Below are 24115 nucleotides of genomic sequence, written 5' to 3'. Positions count from 1 at the left end.
GTGCATGGACCACCATTACTTGAAATAAAACAAATATAGAGCCCTGTTTCACACATTATACAAAAAATATTCAGGTGAGTTAAAAACCAATATGTAAAAGCTAAGGAGTTTTAGGAGAAAATGCAAAATAATATTTTTCTTGCCCTGAAGTAAAATATTCAAACCCAAAGCTATAAAGTAAAATATTGCCAATATGACTATATTAAACATTTAAGACTATATAGTAATATACATATAAAAAAAGTTAAAGGACAAGTAATAGAATAGGAAAGTATTTGCAACACATCTAAAAAAGGGTTAATAGTTTTTGTTTTTGTTTTTGTTTTTAGGGAAAAAATTCCACAAACCTTTAATCAAAAAATGGATAAAGAATACCAAAAAATCATTTAAAGTTTTTTAAAAATAACAGAAATAGACAAAAGATATACAAAAACAGGTTTAGTTTCAACAAATAATAAAGGGACAATTAAAATAACATATCATTGCCACAATCAGATTAATAAGTATTAAAAATATTGGTAATATCAAGTATTGGTGACTGTGAAAGGAACTGGGTATTCATAGACTCTTTCTTCATCTTAAAGCAGTCCCTTTAGCATATCTGGCAGTGCTGGTGGAGGTGTATTCTTTTAGCCTTCCTTTTCTGGGAAACGCCTTATTTCATTTTCCATTTTAATTGAGAGCCTTGTTGGGTAGAGCAGTCTTGGTTGCAGGCCTTTGCTTTTCACGACTTAAAATAGTTCTTGCCATTCCCTTCTGGCTTATGGTGTTTCTGTTGAGAAGTCAGCTGCTAGCCATATCAGGGTTCCCTTATATATTACTACCTCTTTCTCCCTTGCTGCCTTTAGGATCGTCTGTTTGTCTTTGATATTTGCCATTTTAATGATGATGTGTCTTGGAGTGGGTCTCATTGGATTCCTCTTGAATGGGACCGTCTGTGCTTCCTGGACTTGGGTGGCTTTTTCTCTCCTCTAATTCTGGAAGTTTTCCATCATTACTTTTTCAAACAGGTTCTCTATCCCTCGCTCCTCTTCTTCACCTTCTGGTATCCCTATTATATGGATATTATTACGTTTCAGGTTTTCCTGCATTTCCCTCAATGCCTCTTCATTCTTTTTGAGTCTTTTTTCATTTTCCTGCTCTTTCTGGAAGCTTTTTTCTACCTTGTCCTCCAGCTTGCTGATTTGATCCTCTGCTTCATCTAGCCTCCTTTTGAGTCCTTCTACTGTGTTCTTCAATTCAGAAATTGTATTCCTCATTTCTTCCTGTCTTTCATTGATTGTTTCTATGTCCTTCTTCATGCTGATATAGTTTGCAGTAAGTTCCTCCTACTTTCCCTGTAGTTTTTTATAATTCTCTCTGAGCTCACTGAGCTCATTGAGCTTCCTTAGAACCATTGTTTGGAACTCAATATCTGATAGTTTATTTGCCTCTATTTCATTTAGATCTCTTTCCGGGGATTCTTCCTTTCCCTTCGACTGGGGGGATGTTTCTTTGTCTCACCATTATTTGTGAGACTCTTCTTTTTTGCTTCTGGTTCTTAAATTGATCTGTCTTGATTTCCTGACTTTGTGATATGAACTTCTAGGGTAGGAGACCGCTGTTTTTCCTTTCTGGATCTGCCTCTGATGATGTCAGAAGCTGACCCTGTGTGACCTTTGGCAGTCTGAGACTTCCAGGAATCTACTGTCTGCGACCGTCTCCTTCATCTGTTAATCTAGTCACTCTGCACTGAGCAGGCCAGCTTAGAAAGTGCAGCTTAGAGTCCCTCTTGGGGGCTGGGTTATTGGGTCCTCTCATGCTTCTGCTGCTCAGGGGAGTGGTCTGCCTGAGCAATATGGTTGCTGCCATATAGGGAATAAGTCAGCACCAGGATCCCACTGGCCACTCTCTCAGTTCTCTCCCCAATGTCTCTGTCTTCAGTTTCTCCTCAGGCTTCTCTAGACCACTCTTTGCCCCTCTTTGCCAGAGTCCAGGGTAAGTGGCTGGAAATGAAAATTTATGTGTTGGCCCTTTAAACGGTCCTTTGCGTCTCCAGCAGCCTGTCTCTGGCAGAGAGCAATCCTCCTGTTTTTCGCAGCTGGCTATCATCTGTGTACTTTTTGAGCTCTAGTGCTGTAGCTGGAGATCCCCGCTTATGGTTTAGACCCCACTCTTCTCAGAGGGATCAAACTGGCTGCTTCAATATCCTTCTGGCACTGCTGCCTGTGGGTGCCCCCCCCGCCTCTCGAATCTGTACCGCACTCCTTACCAGTTAGGTTGTGCTAAAGCTGATTCTTCTGTCTGTTGGAGGTAATAAGGCTCCTCTCTCATTATTGTTCAGTTGTTTGTTCCAGATGGTTTCTTCACAATTTAGTTGTAATTCCTGATTGGTCCTGGGAGGTCAGTGTGACTTCCTCTCACTCCTCCGCCATCTTGATTCTCCTTCCCAGATTCTTCTTTTTCATTGGAATAAATAATGTAATTGTCTCTCTTCATTAAATATGGAAGATTTATCCAGGGAATAAGATCTTAATTGAGTTAAGAAAGTTAGCGTGTCTAGTCATTTTACTGTAGGAATGTGCTTTAGAAGACCTCCAATTGACAGTTGGAAAACTTAATGAAGCACAAACACACTTGGCTAAACCCATAAGAGAAGAATTGGGAATAAATACAAGAAACTGTAGGGGTGGGTGCATCATTTTGTTTTGTATTTAGTGATGCAGCCAGATCAGATTTTTTCTCACTAAAACTTGATATATTGTCATTTTATGAAGGTATCCAAAAGTTTAAATTCTTCAGAAGGTACTGTGTACCTCAGTTGATTTTTACAGTAAAACAAATGTTTTCTACTTTTTTATTAAGTAATTATAATAGAGCCTTACCACTGATCCACTGTCCCTCTCAGTAATCCTTTATGTTACAACTAATCTTCCTAAAATGTACTTATTATCTGCTGAAAATCCTTTGTTGGAGATTTTACTTACTTTTATACCAAAACAGCATGAAGAAAAAGGTTGACATTTATTACATAAAAATGTAAGTGTGTGGAACCCAATACAATGTAAGTTGAAAGAAAACAAACTAGAAAGAATATTTACAGCAAATATAGATAAAAATATAAAGAGCATCTGCAAATAAGAAAAAGAATCTAATAGAAAAAAAAGAAGTAAAGGATATTTAGGAGAAAAAGAAACAAAGATTTTTTTAAAGCTCAACCACAATAATAAATAGAAATTAAAATGAATTACCTTTTTGACTGTCAAATGGGCAGATTTAAATGTATAATAATTAGCTTTGGCAAGAACATACAGAAAGTTTATTTATGTACTTCAATATTGAAAAAATAAAAATAACCCAACCACCCATCAATGTACTGTTGATAAGTCATGATACATCTATACAGTGGAATGCAGGGGAGCCTTTGAAAATAAATGAAGCTGATTTACATGTAACAGTATGGGCACATACAAGAATCAACCAATGAATGCATAAATAAGTGGAACAACAAATCGATATAGCCCTCTTTCTCCATCTTCTCTCTCACATCAATACGTTTTTGAAGTTCTTTTCTTTCCCTTCTTTTTAATCCTCACCCAAGGACATTTTTTTTTCATTGCTTTTAGAGAGAGAGGGAGAGAGGGAAACATTGAAGCAACAGACAGAAGCATCGATTGGTTGCTTCTCATATTTCCCCCAGACAGGATATTACACACTCGGCCTTGGGATCGATCCCACAACCCATGCATGTGCACTAACTGGGAATTGAACCCAAAGTCCTTCAGTTATAAGACAATGCTCTAACCAACACCAGCCAGGTGTTTCCCCCACTGGTCAGGGGGGAAAAAAATGTTTTTTAAAGGAAGAAACATATGTGGACACACATGCAGGTCCTTCAGGAAGCCTTCCCTACTTCACCAACTCCCACTTAGATACTGCTCCTATTGTACTCTTACATGCCTCTTTCTTCTTACATACCACTCTACTGTAATGTGTGCTTATCTGGCTCCTCCATCAGACTAGAATGCCTTTGGGGCATATCTGTATTTACTATCTCTGTATCTGGTGTATAGCGGAGTACCTACATACAATGTAGTAAGTGCTGAATAATTGTTGAATGACAAATGGCTTTAGCAAGCTTGCCTGATTTTTACCTTTGGACAGTGGGGTAAGTCAGTGATTGTTGTTACTTGTTTACCAGTTGTCATGTCTCAGACTTCATTAGGCTATCCTAATTTTTATAGACAAAAAAATCCTGCTTCCTGATTTTGAATAAGAAATATATTTTTAGTGGAAATTTAAATTGGATGACTGCACTGTAGTTCTTACTAATAATATTTTATTTTTTGAATAGGCTGTAAACAAGTTGGCAGAAATAATGAACCGAAAGGATTTTAAAATCGATAGAAAGAAAGCTAATACTCAGGATTTGAGGAAGAAAGAAAAGGAAAATCGAAAGCTACAACTGGAACTTAACCAAGAAAGAGAGAAATTCAACCAGATGGTAGTGAAACATCAGAAGGAACTGAATGACATGCAAGCGGTAAGGTTTGTGTGTGTGAAACATGTAGGGGTATTTTCTTAAACTGTTATTACTTTGTATATCTATTATCTATTAATCGTATTTAGATTATATTTGTCATGTAAAATTGCATATTTTGGTTTATACTCTCCATAATTTGATTATTACTCTAATATAAACTATGATATTGATAAACTAGAAAGATATTTTGTTGCCTATTAACCGTTTTACCTTAAGTAATTTTTACCCATTAGTATCTGCTCTTTGGTTTCAAACTGAAATTGAGATGTAGATGCTATTATAGTGACGAGTTGGAATAGAAGTTTAGGTATATTGGACTTAGGTTTGATATATTTGGTATATTTATGTTCTTTAATCAGTATTTGCTTTTCTGAAATCAAAATGTCATACTTAGTTTTTTGATACTTCCTTGGTGGTTAATAGCACAAAATTGAGGACATGATCTTCAGTCATAGTCTTAGATCCAAACATTGACTTCATCATTTAAAAGGCTTAACCACAGTGAGAACCTTTCTAAACCCTTTAAACTTTTTCATTTGGAGGCCCCCCCCCAAAAAAAATTTCCTATTGTTTTAACAAGTGTTTATTTTTTGTTTTTTGATGCCTTGTTTTTACCCAAAGGGCAGGGGGCGAGGGCTCTTTTAGAAGGAGAAAAGGAACTTATCCAAGCAATGTGTTCCTGAGAAAGAGAACTTAGATTTTTATAGTTTTATCAAAATCTGTAGTGGTAAACATTCATAAGATTTTCAGTAAATTTATAGTTTTAGCCACTTTAGATTACTTATTTATAGTTCCATTAAATTTTAATTTCTTGATGTTGGAAATTTGTTCTTGACTCTGTATTTTCTTGGTATTGTTAAAAATAGCAATTGGTAGAAGAATGTACACATAGGAATGAGCTTCAAATGCAGTTGGCTAGCAAAGAGAGTGATATCGAGCAATTGCGTGCTAAACTTTTGGACCTTTCGGATTCTACAAGTGTTGCTAGTTTTCCTAGCGCTGATGAAACTGATGGAAACCTTCCAGGTAAGAATATTTCTATTACTTCAATCAGAGTTGCTTATGTCATGGAAATTAATGTATATTTCTTTCATTTGGTATTCTGCCTCTTGCATTTTGTCCATGGATGCTTAAAAAGGAATTTATGTTTCTGATAGCCACAGTCTCTTGATGTTTTTATACTTAGTGCATTTTATGGAATAAAATTACTCATGAGCAACCTTAGGCTATTAAAATAGATCTGAGAGGCTCTATCTGAATAGAAATCTGAAGAACTTTCCGAACCTATTTTGAGCATCCTAACTCCATGGTGAAAATTAAAGCTGCTGCAACATCTCTCACTATTATTTTAAAAAACTGTATATATTTCACAAGTAGCAGCTCTTCAATGTTTTACATGTTTTTTTGTACTAAAACTAAGAACAGTACTTAATCAGAACCATGGCAGCTCTATATAGAAGTGTACCTAATGTAGTAGTAATAAACTTCATTCAGACTTTAAATTTCACTTTTAGGGAAATAGATAAAAAGGGTTGGCAGGTGCAGACAAGGGGGCAGGGAGTCAAGTAAAGGCAAAAGTGAGTGGCTGGGATTTCAGACTTCTTTTTCTGTCTTCTTTTCTCCACTGGAGAATCATTTAAAAAATAAGCATAGCTTTATTCTTTAATTCTTTGCACAATTATGTAGTGCAAAGTATAGTACATGTCTTTCTAACAGAGTTGAGGAATACACATATTACAGGTTCAAATAACAAATGAAATAAATAGGTTATATATGTATTATATATGTATTTTTGTACTAAAACATACATTACAAACTTTAAAGACATATATATATATATGTACATTTGATATACCACACGTTCTTAGTTCAGGGTTTTGGAAGTTTTGTTTACATGGTCATAACCTTGAAAATACATTTTAATTAGTATATTTCCTGAATAATACATAAAGAGATACTAATGAAGCAACATGTTCAATATTATAAGGATTTTATTATATTACTTGATATTGGAAACTTGATAAATTACTTAAAAAATGTTTACATTATCTTCTTGGCCTAGGAAGTAGGACTTAAAGTAGAAAGTGAATTCAGCTCTTATTTGTATACCATATAATCCCTGCCCTCATTAGATACCTTGGAAAGATAGGGCAGGTAATGAATATTTCTTATGCCAATGGTCAAGGAATATCCTCTGTGTCTCAATTTTGGCTCTTTAAAACCTCATGCCTGGCCCTGGCCAGCATGGCTCAGTTGTTTGGAGCATCCTTCCATAACCAAAGGTTATGGGTTCAATTCTTAGTCAGGGCACATTACCTATGTTACAAGTTCAATCCCTGGCCCCAGCACCTATGAGAGGCAGTCAGTCAATGTTTCTCTCTCCCCCTTCCTCTCTTTCTTCTTCTCTCTCTAAAAACAGAAAAAATGTCCTCAGGTGAGGATTACAAAAATTTTTTTAAATAAAATAAAGCCTCCTGCCTGCTGAGAAACTTGTATGTGCATATTTCTTATCAGAGGATCACTTAGGGTTTAAAAGTAACCTCTAGTTCCAGTTGTTGTTTGAACATGTTTCTGAAGTTGGACTTACTCATTAGTAAGAGTTGACTTTTAGAGATGTTTGGCTACATTCTCTCAGTTGTTCAACTGAATTCAGCGTAGGTGAATTCACCTTGTTTTTCTGTCTTTATTCCATTCATTTCCCTTTAACATTGTTTATAATGTCTTACTGTGCCTTGATTTTCTTTGTATTAGGTTAAACATTTCAGAGACTGATCTATGTAGAAGACTTGAAAGATGAGTTTGGGGGACCTCTAAAAAGTGGAAGGTGATGAGTTTTATCTTCCATCCTAACTTGTTCCCACGGGCTAACCTTAGAGGATCATCAGATGATTTGATTGGCAGACTTAAGTTAGGAATCCATTTAGATTTCAGAATTCAGATCTAATAAATCCACTTCAAAGTCAGTTAGGAGAGATTTTAAAACATTTCTACTGGCTCCATTTTGAGTATATTACTTAAAATAGCTGTGTATGTTCAGAGATTTTTTTTTTAAGGTTTTCAAAGTCCGACTGGGTGAGGGAAGAAAATTAAAAGTACTAGTGACCATTCTCCATTACTATAAAAGGAAACCAGTTAAAGTATCTCTTTCTATATTACAGTGTTCTTAGTCTTGAAACAAAAAAGATCTCGACAGTGTTATACCCTTGATTTTAATATTGGAGATAGAAATTATTGGATAATCTTTATTAATGTTGTTTTACTTCTCTCTGTCGTTTTGCTAGCAAATTGAAATTTTGTATTAGATCTGCTCTTTACTAAATGCCTAAAAATGGTCCCTTGTAAATAAAATTTAGGGTTTGCAGTCATATCTAGGAAGAATTATTAAAGAATTTTTACTTTAGCCCTGGCTGGTGTGGCTCAATGGATTGAGTGCCGGCCTGCAAACCAAAGGGTCTCCAGTTCGATTCCCAGCCTAGGGCGTGTGCCTAGATTGCAGGCCAGGTCCCCAGTGGGGACACACCAGAGGCAACCACAAATTGATATTTCTCTCCCTCTCTTTCTCCCTCCGTTCTCCTCTCTAAAAATAAATAAATAAATCTTTTTTTAAAAAGAATTTTTACTTTATTCCTAATTTGAGAGAGTTACATATGTTTTAGTTAACTGATTTTTCAAAAGTAATGACTAATGATTAAGTGTACCCATTTTAGAAAATTAGTAAATGAATCTAAACTTCAGACTAAAAATGAGAGCACTTTAAATAGAGTATGTTTACTCAACAGTTAAAGGCCGTTTGAGATACGGACCATATATTTAGTTCAATGACGTGGGTTTTTTTAAGTAGTTGGATAAATGAACTGATACATGGCTTTCATTATTTCTCTTAGATTTCATCATTTAATATAAAATGTCTTATATAATTACCTTATATATCTAGAGCTTAGCTTCTATAATCTTAGTAGGCATTTTATCATTAACTAGGTTAAATCTCTCCAACTCTGAAAAGCTTAGAAAAACATTGTTACTTCTTCTCTGGCATATAGTTCTTTAAAGTTCTTAAATTACTTGCATTCCCTTATTTCTTTTATGTCTTTTTATGGCTTTGTGGCAGGTTCTGGCCTTGCACACAGTGTAAATACAAAGATTGCCCTTAGGGTTCAGGTTTGCCTATGGCCTAGATGACAAAGACTAACGTAATAATAAATGTCTCTCCTCCTTTGTTCTCTTTTTTAACTATTGACCTAAGCATGTAAAAGTAGATGAAGCATTAGGAGAAACACTTGGTATCAACACTCTATTAAGATTCATTATCTCTTATTGATTAGCTGCATCATTCTCTTTCCATCCAGCTTTTTCTAAAGCTGTTCAATTTAAACCTTTAAATGGTAGATTTCATGATATGTTTCCAGTATTTGAGTATATGGGAGTTTGTGACTTTGTCCAACTATAACCAGTGATTTGAAGGTAATCAGTGCATCTGACTTCTTAAGTATTGATTCATTTCATTTTTTTATATCACCTCTGAATGTAATTAAGATATGTTCAAATGATTATCTAGTTCTATTTCTCAAATAGTGTATGGTTTATCCAGGTAAACTTTGGTAGTCTTCAGAGGTTAGCTTTCATGTTTAAATTGGCTGTATTAAATATTGATTTACATGTAGCTAGCCTCTCTGTCTCTTACGGGTAAAGGAGTCAATTGCTGATGTTGCAATTATACACATCTAATTTTTTTGTAAGTTAAATTTGCTCTACAAATACAGAACATGTGGGAGCAAATTGTTTTCGTGCTTCTATAGCATGTTATTAACGATAACCCAGATTTAGAAGTCATCAATATTTCTTAGCTAACCACCCACCGCCCTTTGGGACCGGGGGTCGTCGGTGTGGAGAGCCCCTTGTCCGTGGAAACGGGGGCGTGGCCAGAAAGCGGGCCACCCCCTCCCCCATCACTCACCGTACATTCATGGGGAACCTGGCGAAGCTGATTTCTGTGTTGATGTAAAAGATGGAATTTACTGCTTTATATTTTCAGATTGGCACTTGCATCAAAAGTGGTCATGATTTTAAAGGAGGTCTATATATTTTAAAAAACTGATAATTTAACTTGCATCTAGGACAGAAGTAGAAGCAGCAAAGGAGAAGCTAGTACATATTTTTTATTTTTTATTGCTGAGCTTAGTTCAGCTGTTTCTCTGAAAAGAATTACCAGAAGGAAAAACTAAAGTTCTCTTCCATAACATTATTGTTTTTAATAGGCAAAAAACTACATATCCTCATCTTTCATTCAGTTCCAAATTTCTTCATTTAAATTACAACAAATACAAAATTGGGCTTATTTGATTCATAAAATGCCTTTGGTATATAAAATTTCTAGGAACATTAAAATGACAGTTAAAGTCATAATATTGTATAATTCATTGAAAATATATTAAAGAAAACACAGGTTAATCCAAACCCAAAACGAGAAAGCATAAATATTTTTGACATTTATCCTCATAGAGAAATAACTGGGGGGGAGGAGTATTTTGGTATATACAATTTTGTGTAAATGTCAAGATTTTAATGGATTTTACGTCTTTTATTTTTTCTTTTTTAATATATTTTATTGATTACGCCATTATAGTTGTCCCATTTTTTTTCTTCCCTTTGTTTCCCTCCACCCTGCATCACTCTCCCACCAGCATTACACCCCCCACTTATTTCATATCCATGGGTCGTGCATATAGGAACTTTGGCTGCTCCATTTCCTATACTATTCTTAACATACCCCTGTCTATTTTGTACCTACTATTTTTGCTTCTTAATTCCTGCAACTTTTCTCCCCATTCTCTCCCCACCTCCTCCCTTCTGATCTCCATTTCTTTGATTCTCTTCCTGTTCTAGTGCTTGCTTAGTTTGTTTTTGTTTTGTCTTTTTTTAGGTTCGGTTGTTGATCATTGTGAGTATGTTGTCATTTTACTGCTCATAGTTTTTTATCTTGTTTTTCTTAGATAAGCCCCTTTAACATTTCATATAATAAGGGCTTGGTAATGATGAACTTCTTTAACTTTATCTTATCTGGGAAGCACTTTATCTGCCCTTCCATTCTAAATGATAGCTTTGCTGGATAAAGTAATCTTGGATGTAGGTCCTTGCCTTTCATGACTTTGAGTACTTCTTGCCAGCCCCTTCTTGCCTGTAAGGTTTCTTTTGAGAAATCAGCTGATAGTATTATGGATACTCCTTTATAGGTAACTGTCTCCTTTTCTCTTGCTGCTTTTAAGATTCTCTCCTTATCTTTAACCTTGGGTAATGTAACTATGATGTGCCTGGGTGTGTGCCTCCTTGGGTCCAACTTCTTTGGGATTCTCTGAGCTTCTTGGGTCTTCGGGAAGTCTCTTTCCTTCGCCAGATTGGGGAAGTTTTCCTTCATTATTTGTTCATATACATTTTCAATTTCTTGCTCTTCCTCTTCTCTTTCTGGCACCCTTATGATTCGGATGTTGGAATGTTGGAAGTTGTCCTGGCGATTTTTAAGCCTGTCCTAATTTTTTTTGAATTACTGTTTCTTCATTCTGTTCTGGTTGGATGTTTATTTCTTCCTTCTGCTTCAAATAATTGATTTGAGTCCTGGTTTCCTCCTTTTACTGTTAGTTCCCTGTGTATTTTTCTTTATTTCACTTTGCATAGCCTTCACTTTTTCCTCCATTTTGCAACCATGCTCAACCATTTCTGTGAGCATCCAGATTACCAGTGTTTTGAACTATGCATCTGATAGGTAGGCTGTCTGTTCATTGCTTAATTGTATTTTTGGAGCTTTGATCTGTTCTTTTATTTGGGCCATATTTCTTTGTCACAGCATGACTGTTATGTTGGAAGGGGCAGAGTCTTACCTTAAGTATTTGCCAGGGCTGGGCCACCCAGGTCACTGCGTTGTGACTGTGTATGGGGGAGGGGCCCAAGAGGGAACAGTGCTGTTTCTTGGCTCTCAGCTGGCTTTCGGTCACTTCCCCTGCAACCCACTAGTAAATCGAGCCCTTCTAGTGCTGATTCTTGGGTGGGTGGGTTTGTGTAAGTTCTAGGACCTGTGGTTCTCTCCAAAGGACTCTTCTGTGAGGCTGGGAGTTTCTCCTGCTGCCACAACCCCACAGTTTTTACACCCAGAGGTTTTGAGGCTTTCTTTTCCTGCACTGGAACCCTGGATTGTGTGGTCTGTCTTGCTCCCCAGATGTTCCTCCCAGTTTATCCACATGCAAATGTGGGACACCTTGCCCATGGGGTCCTCCAGCCACTGCCTTGCCACCAGTCATCTCTGCCCCAGCTGCCTGTCTCTGCCCCTCCTACCAATCTGGATGATTGTTTCTTCTTTAACTCCTTGGTTGTCAGACTTTGATACAGTTTAGTTTTCGGGCAGTTCTGTTGATTTTTTGTTTTTAAATTTGTTGTCCTTTTGGTTGTGTGAGGATGCAAAGTGTATCTACCTATGTCTCCATCTTGGCCGGAAGTCTCTAGTCTTTTCAGTGAGGAATAACTTGGTATTAAATAGCCTTAGGAGTAAAAGGTGCAATTTTTGACCCACTGGAGGGAAATTTTCCTAGCAATAACTTCTTTGCTTTTGTAAGAATATTTGTGAATGATCACCTGCCTTCTTCTTGTTATTTATTACAAAACTGCCCTTTGGTTGTTAAATTATAACCATTATATATAGAGGTGACTTTATTTGGCTATTTTTTAAAAAAGCAGAATTGCAAAATAATCAACAAATAGTTACCAAGTATTTACTCTGTGTGTCAGATGCAATGAGTTATATTAAAAAGTATTAGGATATTGTCCCTGCACTCTCAAAGCTTATTAAGGAACTGCCTAAAGAAACAAAATAATTATTGAGGTTAATTATTAACAAGCAGCATCTAAGAAAAAAGCTGGGAGAAGGAGGGGAACTTAAACTTCTTATTTTTCCTTCACTTTAACAAGTACGATTTAGGTGAAAGGGAATAACAAAAGCAAAGGAAATAAGTAAGTACATGGAAGAAGTTTGAACAAGAAGCCCATGACCCCCAATTTAATTGTCTACAAAGCTTGTTAAGGGACAGACCAGCTGCCTTGGCTGGTGTGGCTCAGTTGGTTGGAGTGTCTTCCCCAAAACCCAAAAGGTTGCGGGCTCCATTCCATCCTATGGCACATGCCTCGGGTTGTGGGTTCAGTCCTTTGTCAGGGGTGGGTAGGAGAGGCAACCATTCAATGTTTCTCTTTCCCATAATTTCTTTCCCTATCCTTCCCTCCCCCCGTCTCCCCGCCCCTCCACCACTCTCTCTCCCTCCCCTCCTCTTCCTCCTCCTCCTCCCTTCCCCTCTCTAAAAATCAATAAGCATGTCCTTAGATGAATATTTTTTTTAAAGAAGGACAGAACAGCATTGTGTACTAGGAACATGATAAGCTCAGAAATTAGACCGACTGGGTAAAACCTAGAGCTTTGACACTTAATGATAGAGTACCCTTAGGCAAGTCAATTCCCCTTGCTAAGCCTCAGTCTCTTCATTGTAAATGGCAGATGATAGTAAAACCTATTCTAGCCTATATTTTTAGGAATATAACACTGTGTAATCATGGGATTATACAATGTTTTTAAAGATTTTATTTGATTTATTTTTAGAGAGGGGAAGGGGTGGAGAAAGAGAGGGAGAGAAACATCAGTGTGTGGTTGCCCCTCATGCACTCCCCACTGGGGACCTGGCCTGCAACCCAGGTATGTGCCTTGACTGGGAATCAAACCAGCAACTCTTTGGTTCATAGACCAGTGCTCAATCTACTGAGCCAGACCAGCCAGGGCACAATTTTTTTAGATGAGATATTACTTGTGAAAAGAAATGTTCAGTAAATGTTATCTATTGTTACTGTAAGACTGAGCTGTTTTCCAACTTTTATGTGGAGAAAGGCAAAATTATACTCTGATTAGATTATTATTTGAGCCATAGTATAATCTATCACATTATAATATTGTACTTTAAATTTGGTCACTTTTCCATTCTTTTGTGTTTCAGATATAAAATAGATATATATATAAAAATAATTAAATCCTCTTATCTCTACTCTGATGTAAAATAACTATTTCTAATGGAATTATTTTTTCCCCTGAGTAATTCTAATAACATAAATTATATTTGAACAGTAGTAATAATTACTATAAAATGCTTTGAAAGGATTAGTCAAGGAATTCCTGGTATGTACAAACTGGTGAAAATATTAATAGTTGACCAATGAATTCTGTGTTCTTTTACTGCTTATTAAATTCTGATACCACAATTAGTTAAAAGGCTTTACACCTCTTTAGTTTGATAAAAATTGTAATTCAACTTACCACTGGAATTAAATACGCCACCAACTAATTTTGGACAGTTTTATTGACATTGTTATGGGTGTTTTACCAAATAATTTATCAGAATATGGTACTGAGAAAGCAAATAAAATGCCTGTCTCTTATTCTTTATATCTAGTTGATTCTGCCTGCATTCCTAATTTATTTATCTTCTATTCTTACCTTCTGTGAGTAATAGGACACTTCTGTTCTTTTGCTTGCTCTTTCTTGTGTAAATCATGGCTCTGATTTGTTCCACTTGCTGCATACTTTTTTTTTGCTAAGTATTTTTATATGAATGTTAATTAAATGATTTAATTAAAGTCTTCTGTATCATTTCCTGTTTAAGCTGTAGTCCATTCCAATCTTGCCTGGCTCTTAAGGGTATTATCATTACTTCATACTTTTATAACTGAGTACTAAACGTTAATTTTATGGGAAAAGTGGCTTGAAAATTTTTCTGCAATCTTTGTATGGCCATTAAAGTTGATTTGTGTGATTGAAGCATGGAAGAGCAAATTATAGCACTTATTCATTTAGCTGTGTTAAAATGCCTGTTGCTGCATGCTGTCAGATAACTTGTAATAGCTTTTCCTTTTGTTACAATTTAAGACTGAATACTATATATTCTCTTTCTCCTAGAGTCAAGAATTGAAGGTTGGCTTTCAATACCAAATAGAGGAAATATCAAACGATATGGCTGGAAGAAACAGGTACCTTATGCCCCGTTGTTTTGTAATTGATATTTTGTTATATATTTACTTTTAAAGCTTAAAACTTGTATTAACATGCCCCATTATTAGTATTGATTTTAGATTAATACAATATAATTTAAAAATAGTGGCAGATACTATGTCTGTTACTTTAAACCAAGTTAATGTGATTTTTATACTTCTTCCCCCTTTTTTCTCATTTCAGTATGTTGTGGTAAGCAGCAAAAAAATTTTGTTTTATAACGATGAACAAGATAAGGAGCAATCCAATCCATCTATGGTATTGGATATAGAGTAAGTTGCCTTTGATTAAATTTTAAGTCAATTGAGTATTAACTTATGATAATCAATTATTTTTAGACATACAATTTAGTTTATTTAAAGTGTTATTTACTTTAATCTTTTTCTTAAATTTAAATAACTTTACATTAAATCTTACTTTACCAAATGTAAGCAGGAAAATTTTGCATACCTGATTCATGTATTGTAAAGACAAATTTTTTATTTCAGGGTTTATTGGTTTTAAATTCAGAAAGCATCTTAAAAAGTATATGATTATGTGGCCATTTTTTTAAATTGATTTAGAGAGGGGGATGAAGAGAGAGAGAAAAAGAGAGAGGCATCTATTTGTTGTCCACTTATATATGCATTCACTGGTTGATTCTTACATGTGCACTGACCTGGGATCAAACCTACAACCTTGGTATATCCAGAGAATATTCTAACCAACTGAACTACCCAACCAAGGCTTTATTATATGGTGTTTTAAAAAAGGAAATATAAGTGTATCTGTTCTTTTTTTAACAATGGGTCAAAGAGGCCTTTAATAAGCTTAGATGTTTTTTCCTTGTATTCATTCTAAAGCCATTAGTGCTGCTCCCTGTCCTGTCATAGGTTCTGTAGATTATGTAAAGATGATTAAGACAGTACCACATTTAAGGAGTTTACAGACTAGTTGTAGAAAAGGTAAAACATGCAACAAAATGTAAATTAAAAGTGAAGTATAGTGAGTGCTATTTAAGAGAAACATAAACTTAAAATGAAGTATTGCCTTTAGAATTAAACATTTGTGGAGCCAGTTATAGTTAGAAAGTAAAAAGAATTGAGCAAATACCAGAAGAGTACTGATACTTTATTTCCTATTTTTTTTAAAAAGAATTACTTGTGAAAATTTAAATGAAAGTGGAATAATATAGAAACAGTAACATAAGAGACAGCATCTTTCAACTAAGTTAAATACTTTTTTAATCATTGAGAGGTTTTTATTTTATGTCTTTATTGACATACAATTCTCACATAATAAAATACATTTTAAATGTTCTGTTCAATGACTTTTGTAATTGTAAACACCCATGTAATATAAAGGCAAGATAAAAAACATTTTTATCATCCTAGAAAGTTCACTTTTGCCTCTTTTCAGGAAAAAACAATCTGAATTCTATCACTGAGATTAATTTTGCTTATCTACAACTTAATATAAATGGAATTATACAGTGTGTACTCATTTGTGCCTGACTTCTTTCACTCAGCATAATATTTTGCTATGTGTAGCGATTGTCTCCCCTTTTTTTTTTTTCTTTTTTTTATTGCTGAGCGATATTCCATTGAATAAATGTATCTCAATTTGTTCACCCATATGTTGACAGACATTTGGGTTGCTTCCAGTTTGGGACTATTATAAGTAGACTGCTATGAACATTTCCTTTTGGGGACTTTTAAGTTTTCATTTCTCTTGGGTAAATACCTAGGGATGGAATTCTGGATCATAGAGTGAATCTGTGTTTAATCTTAAAAACAACAACACTACCAAATAGTTTCAAAAATGGTTATACTGTTTTATACTTAACAGTAATATGAGTTTCAGTTGCTCCACATCCTCACCAACATTTGTTGTTGTCAGTCTTTGATTTTTTTCTGTCCTAATGGATATGGAACACTATCAGAAGGGGGATAAATGGTGAATGGAAGGAGACTTGAATTGCATACCTTATTTGGCCAAAAAGTTTGTTTGGTTTTTTCCATAAGGTGGCTCTAGTAGTGCTTAGTTGTCTTTAACTTCATTTGAAACAATTTTGTTCGATTGTATTTGACAGTTGTCATACCAGCCTACATTTAAAAAATAAACTTCACAAAATTGGTGGATTTTTGTGTAGCCATTTTAATACTGAAGATGGAAGAAAGTAATGCAACATTTTTGGCATATTATGCTTTATTATTTCAAGAAAGGTAAAACTGCAGCTGAAATGTAAAGAAAGATTTGTGCAGTATATGGAGAAGGTGCTGTGATTGATTGAACATGTCAAAAGTGGTCTGCAAAGTTTTATGCTAGAGATTTCTCACTGGATGATGCTCCACGGTCAGGTAGACCATTTGAAGTTGATAGTAATCAAATCAAGCCATTAATTGAGATCAGTGTTCTACCACATAGTAGATAGCTAACATACTCTAAAAATCCATATTAATAAAGTTACTGGTGGAAATTGAAAAATGTGTCTTATTTTATTGAAAAAAACAAATAGACTTTTTGGCCAACCCAACATAGAATTTTATTAATCAATGTCACCCCAATAAATTCAAGAAAAGAGAAATGCCTATCTCATTGTTTTAATTTGTATTCTTCTCATCATTCATTATGCCAAGAATCTTTTCGTGGGTTTATAGGCTAGTTGCACATCTTTTCTTAAGTGTCTCCAAGTCTTATACCCATTTTTAATTTGGGCAGCTTATCTTTTTAAGATTTATTTATAGAATTCTGTATATATGCTGGATATAAATTCAATAGCAGAAATATGTAGTGCAAATATTTCCCAATGCACAGTTTTATCTATTCATTTTCTTTACAGTATCTTTTAACAGAAACCACTTGAAAATAATTGTCTTTCTCAATCTATCCAAGAAATTTTCTCCTAGGAACTTTATTGGTATAGGTTTTACAATTAAGTTATGATTGATCTCAAAGTTATTTTTTATTTGGAAAGCGGTAGTGATATGAAGTTTTTTTTTCCATGTGAATATCTGATTTTTTTTCATATGAATATCTGCTCCAACACTATTTGTTTACATATATTGACCTTGAATCCTCTAGTCTTGCTATTCACATATTTTTATAGTTTTTTTTTTATTTCATGGGGCTTTTCTTTATATATACTGTCATATCATCTCCTGTGTATAGATTCTTAAGACCACTACAACAGTCAATGTGCAAAACAGTTCCATCACAAGGATCCCTCATTTTATCCTTTTACAGCCACAGGAAGTACCTTTTCTCCACCCTTACCTAATTCCTGGCAACTACTACTATGTTCCCCATTTCTGGAATTTTGTTATTGCAAGGATGTTACATAAATGGAATCAAATATGATATAAACTTTTGAATTTTTTTTTCACTTAGTGTCATTCATCTGAAATCCATCGAAGTTGTAGTTTGTTTCTTTCAATTGTGGAGTAGTATTCTATAATATGGATGTACCACAGTTTAACCATTCATTTGGATTGTTTCCAGTTTTGGGCTATTATAAATAAAGCTGTAAACATTCATGTACAGATTTTTACATAGATATAAATTTTTATTTCTCTGGTGTGAAGACCCAGGAGTGTAATTGCTGGGTCATATGGTAAGCACATGTTTAGTTTTATAAAAAATTGCTACACTTTTCCAAAATAGCTCTGCAGTTTTACATTTCTACCACAGTTGTATGAGTGATCTGGTTTCTCTGCATCCTCATCAGCATTTGCTTTATTAGTATTTTCATTTTTAAAATTCTGTTTGGTGTATAGTGATGCCTACTGTGATATTAAATTGCATTTTTCTAGTGACTGATTTCTCTTCAAGAAATATATGTTTGTATCTTTTACTGTAAATGAGTTCTTATGACAGCCTATGTCATATTCACTTTTATTTTAGTAAACTGTTTCATGTTCGACCTGTAACCCAAGGAGATGTGTACAGAGCTGAAACTGAAGAAATTCCTAAAATATTCCAGGTAAAAATCTAAAATTAAAAGTTCATAAAAACTTTTACCTAAGTACTAAGTATATTTCATGAAGAAAACATATATTCCAGTGCTTTTATACGTTTGAAATTCTATGTACAGATACAAATCTTTTTTATCTTCTTTTTTTAACCATTCCTGAATATAGATACTATATGCAAATGAAGGTGAATGTAGAAAAGATGTAGAGATGGAACCAGTACAACAAGCTGAAAAAACTAATTTTCAAAATCACAAAGGCCATGAGTTCATTCCTACACTCTACCACTTTCCTGCCAACTGTGAGGCCTGTGCCAAACCGCTCTGGCATGTTTTTAAGCCACCCCCTGCCCTAGAATGTCGAAGATGTCATGTTAAGTGCCACAGAGATCACTTAGATAAGAAAGAGGACTTAATTTCTCCATGTAAAGGTAAGGTGTGAAAATTTTTACAAGTTAGAGAATTATGTTCCAGTAACTTTTTCAACAGTAGCATTCTCTATACCAAATTAAAAAGAGATTATAAGAATATTTTGACACTGGTGGAGCAACCTACAACTATCATTTTACAGTAAATAGATTTAACTTAGTACATAATGTCTTTAAAGAGAATCACCTCTTGTGTTAAAAAAAAAAAAAAGGATCACTGAGAAGTTATTCGAAATTGGAGAAAAGAGCTGTAGATGAATTCCACTATAGTTCCCCCTTGAGTTTTTACCTCTGGCTTGTTTTCTTTTTTATCTAGTTTTCACTGCCTGAAGCAGTATGCTATATCAGAGACAAAATGTCTAGTTTATGAGCAATAGCTAGAGGGAAAGAATATAGGCTTTAGCTATTTTAAGACAAGAAACTTTGTTCTAAATATACATTTATTTGTTTCTCTTCTGCATATTTTTGTATTTCTGATTTTACTTTATTTTTGTATTAGTTTATAACGTTTTCTTTTTAAATTTCCATCCTTAATTAAATTAAGGAGAAAGAGATATTGTCCAATTTAAGCATAGTAAATCTTTTCAAATTTTAAGAACTTATAAAATTATGCATTCAGTACAGTGTTTTAGATTTTAATGGCTTTAATTGTACTCTTTTTCTCTTAACATAGTAAGTTATGATGTAACATCAGCAAGAGATATGCTGCTGTTAGCATGTTCTCAGGATGAACAAAAAAAATGGGTAACTCATTTAGTAAAGAAGATACCTAAGAATCCACCTTCTGGTTTTGTTCGTGCATCCCCTCGAACACTTTCTACAAGATCCACTGCAAATCAGTCTTTCCGGAAAGTGGTCAAAAATACATCTGGAAAAACTAGGTAAGGATTGAAATATTACTCTTTTGGAGAGCAGGATGACAGCTAGTGGGGGTGGAAGAGGTTAGGAGATAGAGGGATTGAGCAAAAAGGAAAAAGGATTCATGGACATGGACAACAGTGTGGTCATTGCTGGGAGCGAGGGTGGTATAAAGGGACTAACGGGTAATGGGAAAAAACAAAATAAAGATTAAATAAAAATACAAAAAAAACCACAATGTGAAACTGATTGAATAACACTTATTAAAATTTAAATCTAATTGTTATTTTCCCCATAGAGAGCATCATTTGTAGCTAGGTATTTATATATGACTTGAAATGACTTTACAAATTAGTGTAATTGGTTATTATTAGAAGTTAAAAATATTTATAAATATAATATTTATTTAGTTCCATGTTATATTTTGTTACTGGTTGGTATACATGGCGCATATTTAGCTCCTTAACATTTTAAAAATCTTGTGGCTTATGCCTTTTTTAATGTAAGTAGATTTGTATAAAACTTTGCTCATCTTTTTAACTGTGTTGGAATAGATTTTTTTTAATAAAAATTATTTGGTGTTACCAGTGACTGGTGTTACAAATAACTTCCTAGTTAAATATCCTTTTTGGGGGGAAGTGTTAACTGGTTTTGATGGAATTTTTTCAAAAATATTTATATGCTATAAAAAACCATTATAGGACATAATTAAACCCTTTTAATTTATATTATTCTTTCTAGTGACTTTTTTTAAAGACTTTATTTTTAGAGGGGAGAGAGGGAAAGAAACATCAATGTGTAGTTGCCTCTCGCACACCCCTTATTGGGGATCTGGCCTGCAACCCAGGCATGTGCCCTGACTGGGGATCAAACCAGTGACCCTTTGCTTCACAGCCTGGTGCTCAATCCAGTGAGCCACACCAGCCAGGGCTATTTTTATTCCTTAAAAAAATATATTTTTTATTGACTTTAGAGAAAGAGAAACATCAACTTGTTGTTCCACTTATTATTTATTGATTCATTGGTTAATCTTTGTATGTGCTCTGACCAGGGATTGAACCCATAACCTTGGCGTATCTGGACAATGTTCTAGCCAGCTGAACTATCCGGCCAAGGCCTAAACCGTTTCTTGAAGAGAGGTTATGATAACTCATTAAGTTCTCATTTTGACATGACTAAATGGGGCTCACGGGAATAGTCAGGATCAGATCCTATTTACATCTGATTATAAAGCCTTTGCTTTTTCTCCTGTACTGAATACCAATTTTCCCTGGACTGTAATTCCTATATTAAGAAGGGCATTTGACGTAGGAAGCTGAGATCTCTTCGCCTCTCTGCCACTATCACCCAAGTCTTCTAGCAGGCTTAAGACCATTGTTAATTCATCCCATTTCTTTACTCCCTGTTGTCAATAACCAAGTCTAATTCTTTGAGGAGTCATACCTATTTTTCTTTCTGTATTCTTCATTTTGCCATACTACTCCAATGTATTACTGCTTCACTCATGACTTCTTTATCAGTCCTCCTATGTAGGATAAAAGCTAGATATAAAATTATTGAAAGTTGGCCAAAAATAAATAAAAAATAATTTAAAATTATTACAGATTTTTAAAATATGTATATTTTTTGAAATAGAGTAGAAGAGAAAAGGAGATAGTACTTTAACATTTTCTTGTTCTTCAAATTTTGTTTGTTAATTATTAGATATAAATATAATGTAATTTACCTTTCCCTCCAACTGAGTGCATTTTTTAAATTACATTTTTTTTCCTCTTTTCCCACCAACAGTTAACCGTGTGGCCAGCACCTTGTGGAATCTTGTGAGATGCTACCTGATAAACCAGGCTTCTTTAACCGTGCAGAGCAGACAGGCTGTTCCTTTGACACAATATCACCGGCTTCAGGGTTAAGATTGCTTTTATTCTGTCATTGCTTTGGCACAAAAGCACATCGAGGGCTGTTTTTTTTTTTTTTTTTTTTTTTTTTTTGTTCTTTGGGTTTTGTTTTGTTTTGTTTTTTTTGTTCTTTTTATTGCGAGTTTGCCTACAGGTAGATTAGATTAATTATTACTATGTAATGCAAGTACAATTGGGGGAAAGCTTAGCTAGATATATATTTTTTAAAAAGGTGCTGCCTTTTGAATTTCCAAGAAAATGCCTGTCAATCATGATAGAACACAGTTTCCTCATATGAGAGAGAGGAAAGGACTTTCACTTTTAAGTGGAATGGCCATCACTATCAAGATCAGCTCATGGAAGGAGTAAAGAAAATATCTCAAAATGAGACAACTGAATTTTTTTTAAATGACTTCAGTTTTTGTGCTCTTGCAAGACTATACGAAACTATTTTAAGAAAGCAGTGATATCACTTGACTTCAGTGCCTCACTGTGGAATTGAAAAGCCTTACTATTGATTGCCCATGGTGGACTTGTTGGAGAATAAATATTTTACATTATGCTTTACAAAATACTGTATGTGTTTCAGCAAGTTTGTAGATTGGGGAATGGGAGAAGGCAAAAAAAAAAAAATTACATTTAATCTATGCATTTTTGCCAAGCCATATTGAGTTATTTTACTACTAGAAACGTTAGGAACTAACTGTACAAAAAAACCAAGTTTAAAAACATTTTGTGGGGTACATCATTTCTCTAATTGTATAATGTTATTTGTTGTTTTAAGTGATAAAGACATTAAGTTAACAAACATATAAGAAATATATGCACTGTTTGAAATGTAAATTATTCTTAGAACACTTCAATGGGCGTTGCATTGAGCTTTTAGTGCCTTAATTTGAGAGAATTATTTTACTGCCATGACTAAATATAGAAGTTTCAAAAAACATATTTTCAAAAAGTATGTGTGTCAGTGGGTTTTCATTGATAATTGGTTTAATTTTGAATATTTAGAGGTTTGTTGGACTTTCGTAAATTAAGTACAATTTTTGCATCAAACTACCTGCTAAAATAATGAATGACTTTATAAAACTACAAAACATGTAGAAGGTTGCACCAATATAAAACAAATTTATGGCAATACATCTGTGATGTTTTCCAGTTAACATAGGAATTACCAGATAAATACTGTTAAACTCTTGTTCAATAACAAGAGTAGATTCGTATGGGCAGTATGAGTTACTGTTTTTTGTTTTTTTTTTTAACCAAATACCTCCTCAGTAATTTATAATGGCTTTGCAGTAATGTATCAAATAAGAAGCACTGGAAAACTGATTCGTCTCTAGGATGATATGCATGTTTCAAGTGGTATTGAAAGCCGCACTGATGGATATGTAATAATAAACATATCTGTTATTAATATGCTAATGACTCTGTGCTCATTTAATGAGAAATAAAAGTAATTTATGGATGGATACCTTTAATGATGACTGCTATGGTGTTTTCTCATGGCTGAAAAGAATAGAAACCATGCTATAAATTAGTATCTAATTGTGTACAAATGTTTGTTCAATTCCATGATTACATTAAAGTGAATTTTTTAAAGATAACTGGTTTGGGCTCTGAAAGAAGAATGGCTACAGTTGAAATGGAAAGTTGACTAATGTCTGTTGGGAATCAATTGTCCATGAGTTTCTTGCATTTTACACATCTTATGAGCAGAGAGAGGCTCTGAAAAACCTTTCATCCAGACCCTTTTTCCAGGGAGATTTGTATAGTGAACAGACTTGGAAGATACTGTGACTTATCGAGAGGAAGGCAGGTGTGTCTACTGTTCAGTATAATAAAGATAATGTTCCCTCCAGGACGAAAGTTGGACACATTTGCTTGAACTAATTACAAAAGATTCAGATACCCTAAACTTGGGGTTCCTCTGCTGTGATGCAAACCCACTGTATGCTCAAACACCCACCTGGGCACTCTGCATCATTTCCATGGGACTTGGGGGCCAAGAGGAACTGACAAGAACATGAAGCTCACACTGCTTGTACTGTTAGTGTAAACTTGTTTGGCTTTGATTAAGGAGTCTCATGTCTTTTGCCAGGATCCATGAAACGCTGGCAGGCTAACTTTTTGACTTTACAAGTAGAGTAAAATCTCAGACTCTTCACTGTCTTGTCACTGTCCGTACCATCTTAGAGCCATCACCATTACCTAAGGTATTAATGTATTAAGGCCAAGTAAAGTACAGAGAACGAAGTTAATTCTAGTTAAGCAAAAAAGGACTTTTTCTTAAAATATTAACCTGAGGATAGGATGGTTGAGAATTGACAGCTTTGATGAATGACTTGGAATGCCACAGTGCAGACCTAAGTCAATCAAGAGAGCTGCTTCTCT

At 34.5% G+C, this 24115-nt stretch overlaps 1 protein-coding gene across 3 annotated transcripts in view; it reads left to right on the top strand.

Annotated features, from left to right (window-relative positions):
• Positions 1 to 23350, top strand: part of ROCK1 (Rho associated coiled-coil containing protein kinase 1) — a 145021-nt gene extending 121671 nt beyond the window's left edge. For 2 of the 3 annotated variants that reach the window (XM_054583431.1, XM_054583430.1), the window contains exons 26-33: positions 4334 to 4522; positions 5389 to 5548; positions 14499 to 14569; positions 14775 to 14863; positions 18474 to 18552; positions 18710 to 18971; positions 19642 to 19849; positions 21615 to 23350. In XM_054583431.1, the coding sequence (XP_054439406.1) occupies positions 4334 to 4522; positions 5389 to 5548; positions 14499 to 14569; positions 14775 to 14863; positions 18474 to 18552; positions 18710 to 18971; positions 19642 to 19849; positions 21615 to 21618 (1062 nt within the window). In that variant the 3' untranslated portion in view covers positions 21619 to 23350. Of the gene's footprint in view, positions 1 to 4333; positions 4523 to 5388; positions 5549 to 13995; positions 14045 to 14498; positions 14570 to 14774; positions 14864 to 18473; positions 18553 to 18709; positions 18972 to 19641; positions 19850 to 21614 lie in introns of those variants that run through there. The other variant, XR_008529991.1, reaches the window with a different exon arrangement.
• The last annotated feature ends 765 nt before the right edge of the window (positions 23351 to 24115 follow it).

Source organism: Pteronotus mesoamericanus, unplaced genomic scaffold (genome assembly GCF_021234165.1).
Source record: "Pteronotus mesoamericanus isolate MK-2021 breed Mesoamerican mustached bat unplaced genomic scaffold, CSHL_Meso_final contig_74, whole genome shotgun sequence".
Classification (NCBI taxonomy): domain Eukaryota; kingdom Metazoa; phylum Chordata; class Mammalia; order Chiroptera; family Mormoopidae; genus Pteronotus; species Pteronotus mesoamericanus.
The sequence above is the reverse complement of the archived record's forward strand: the minus strand, read 5'-3'. Positions and strand labels throughout refer to the sequence as shown.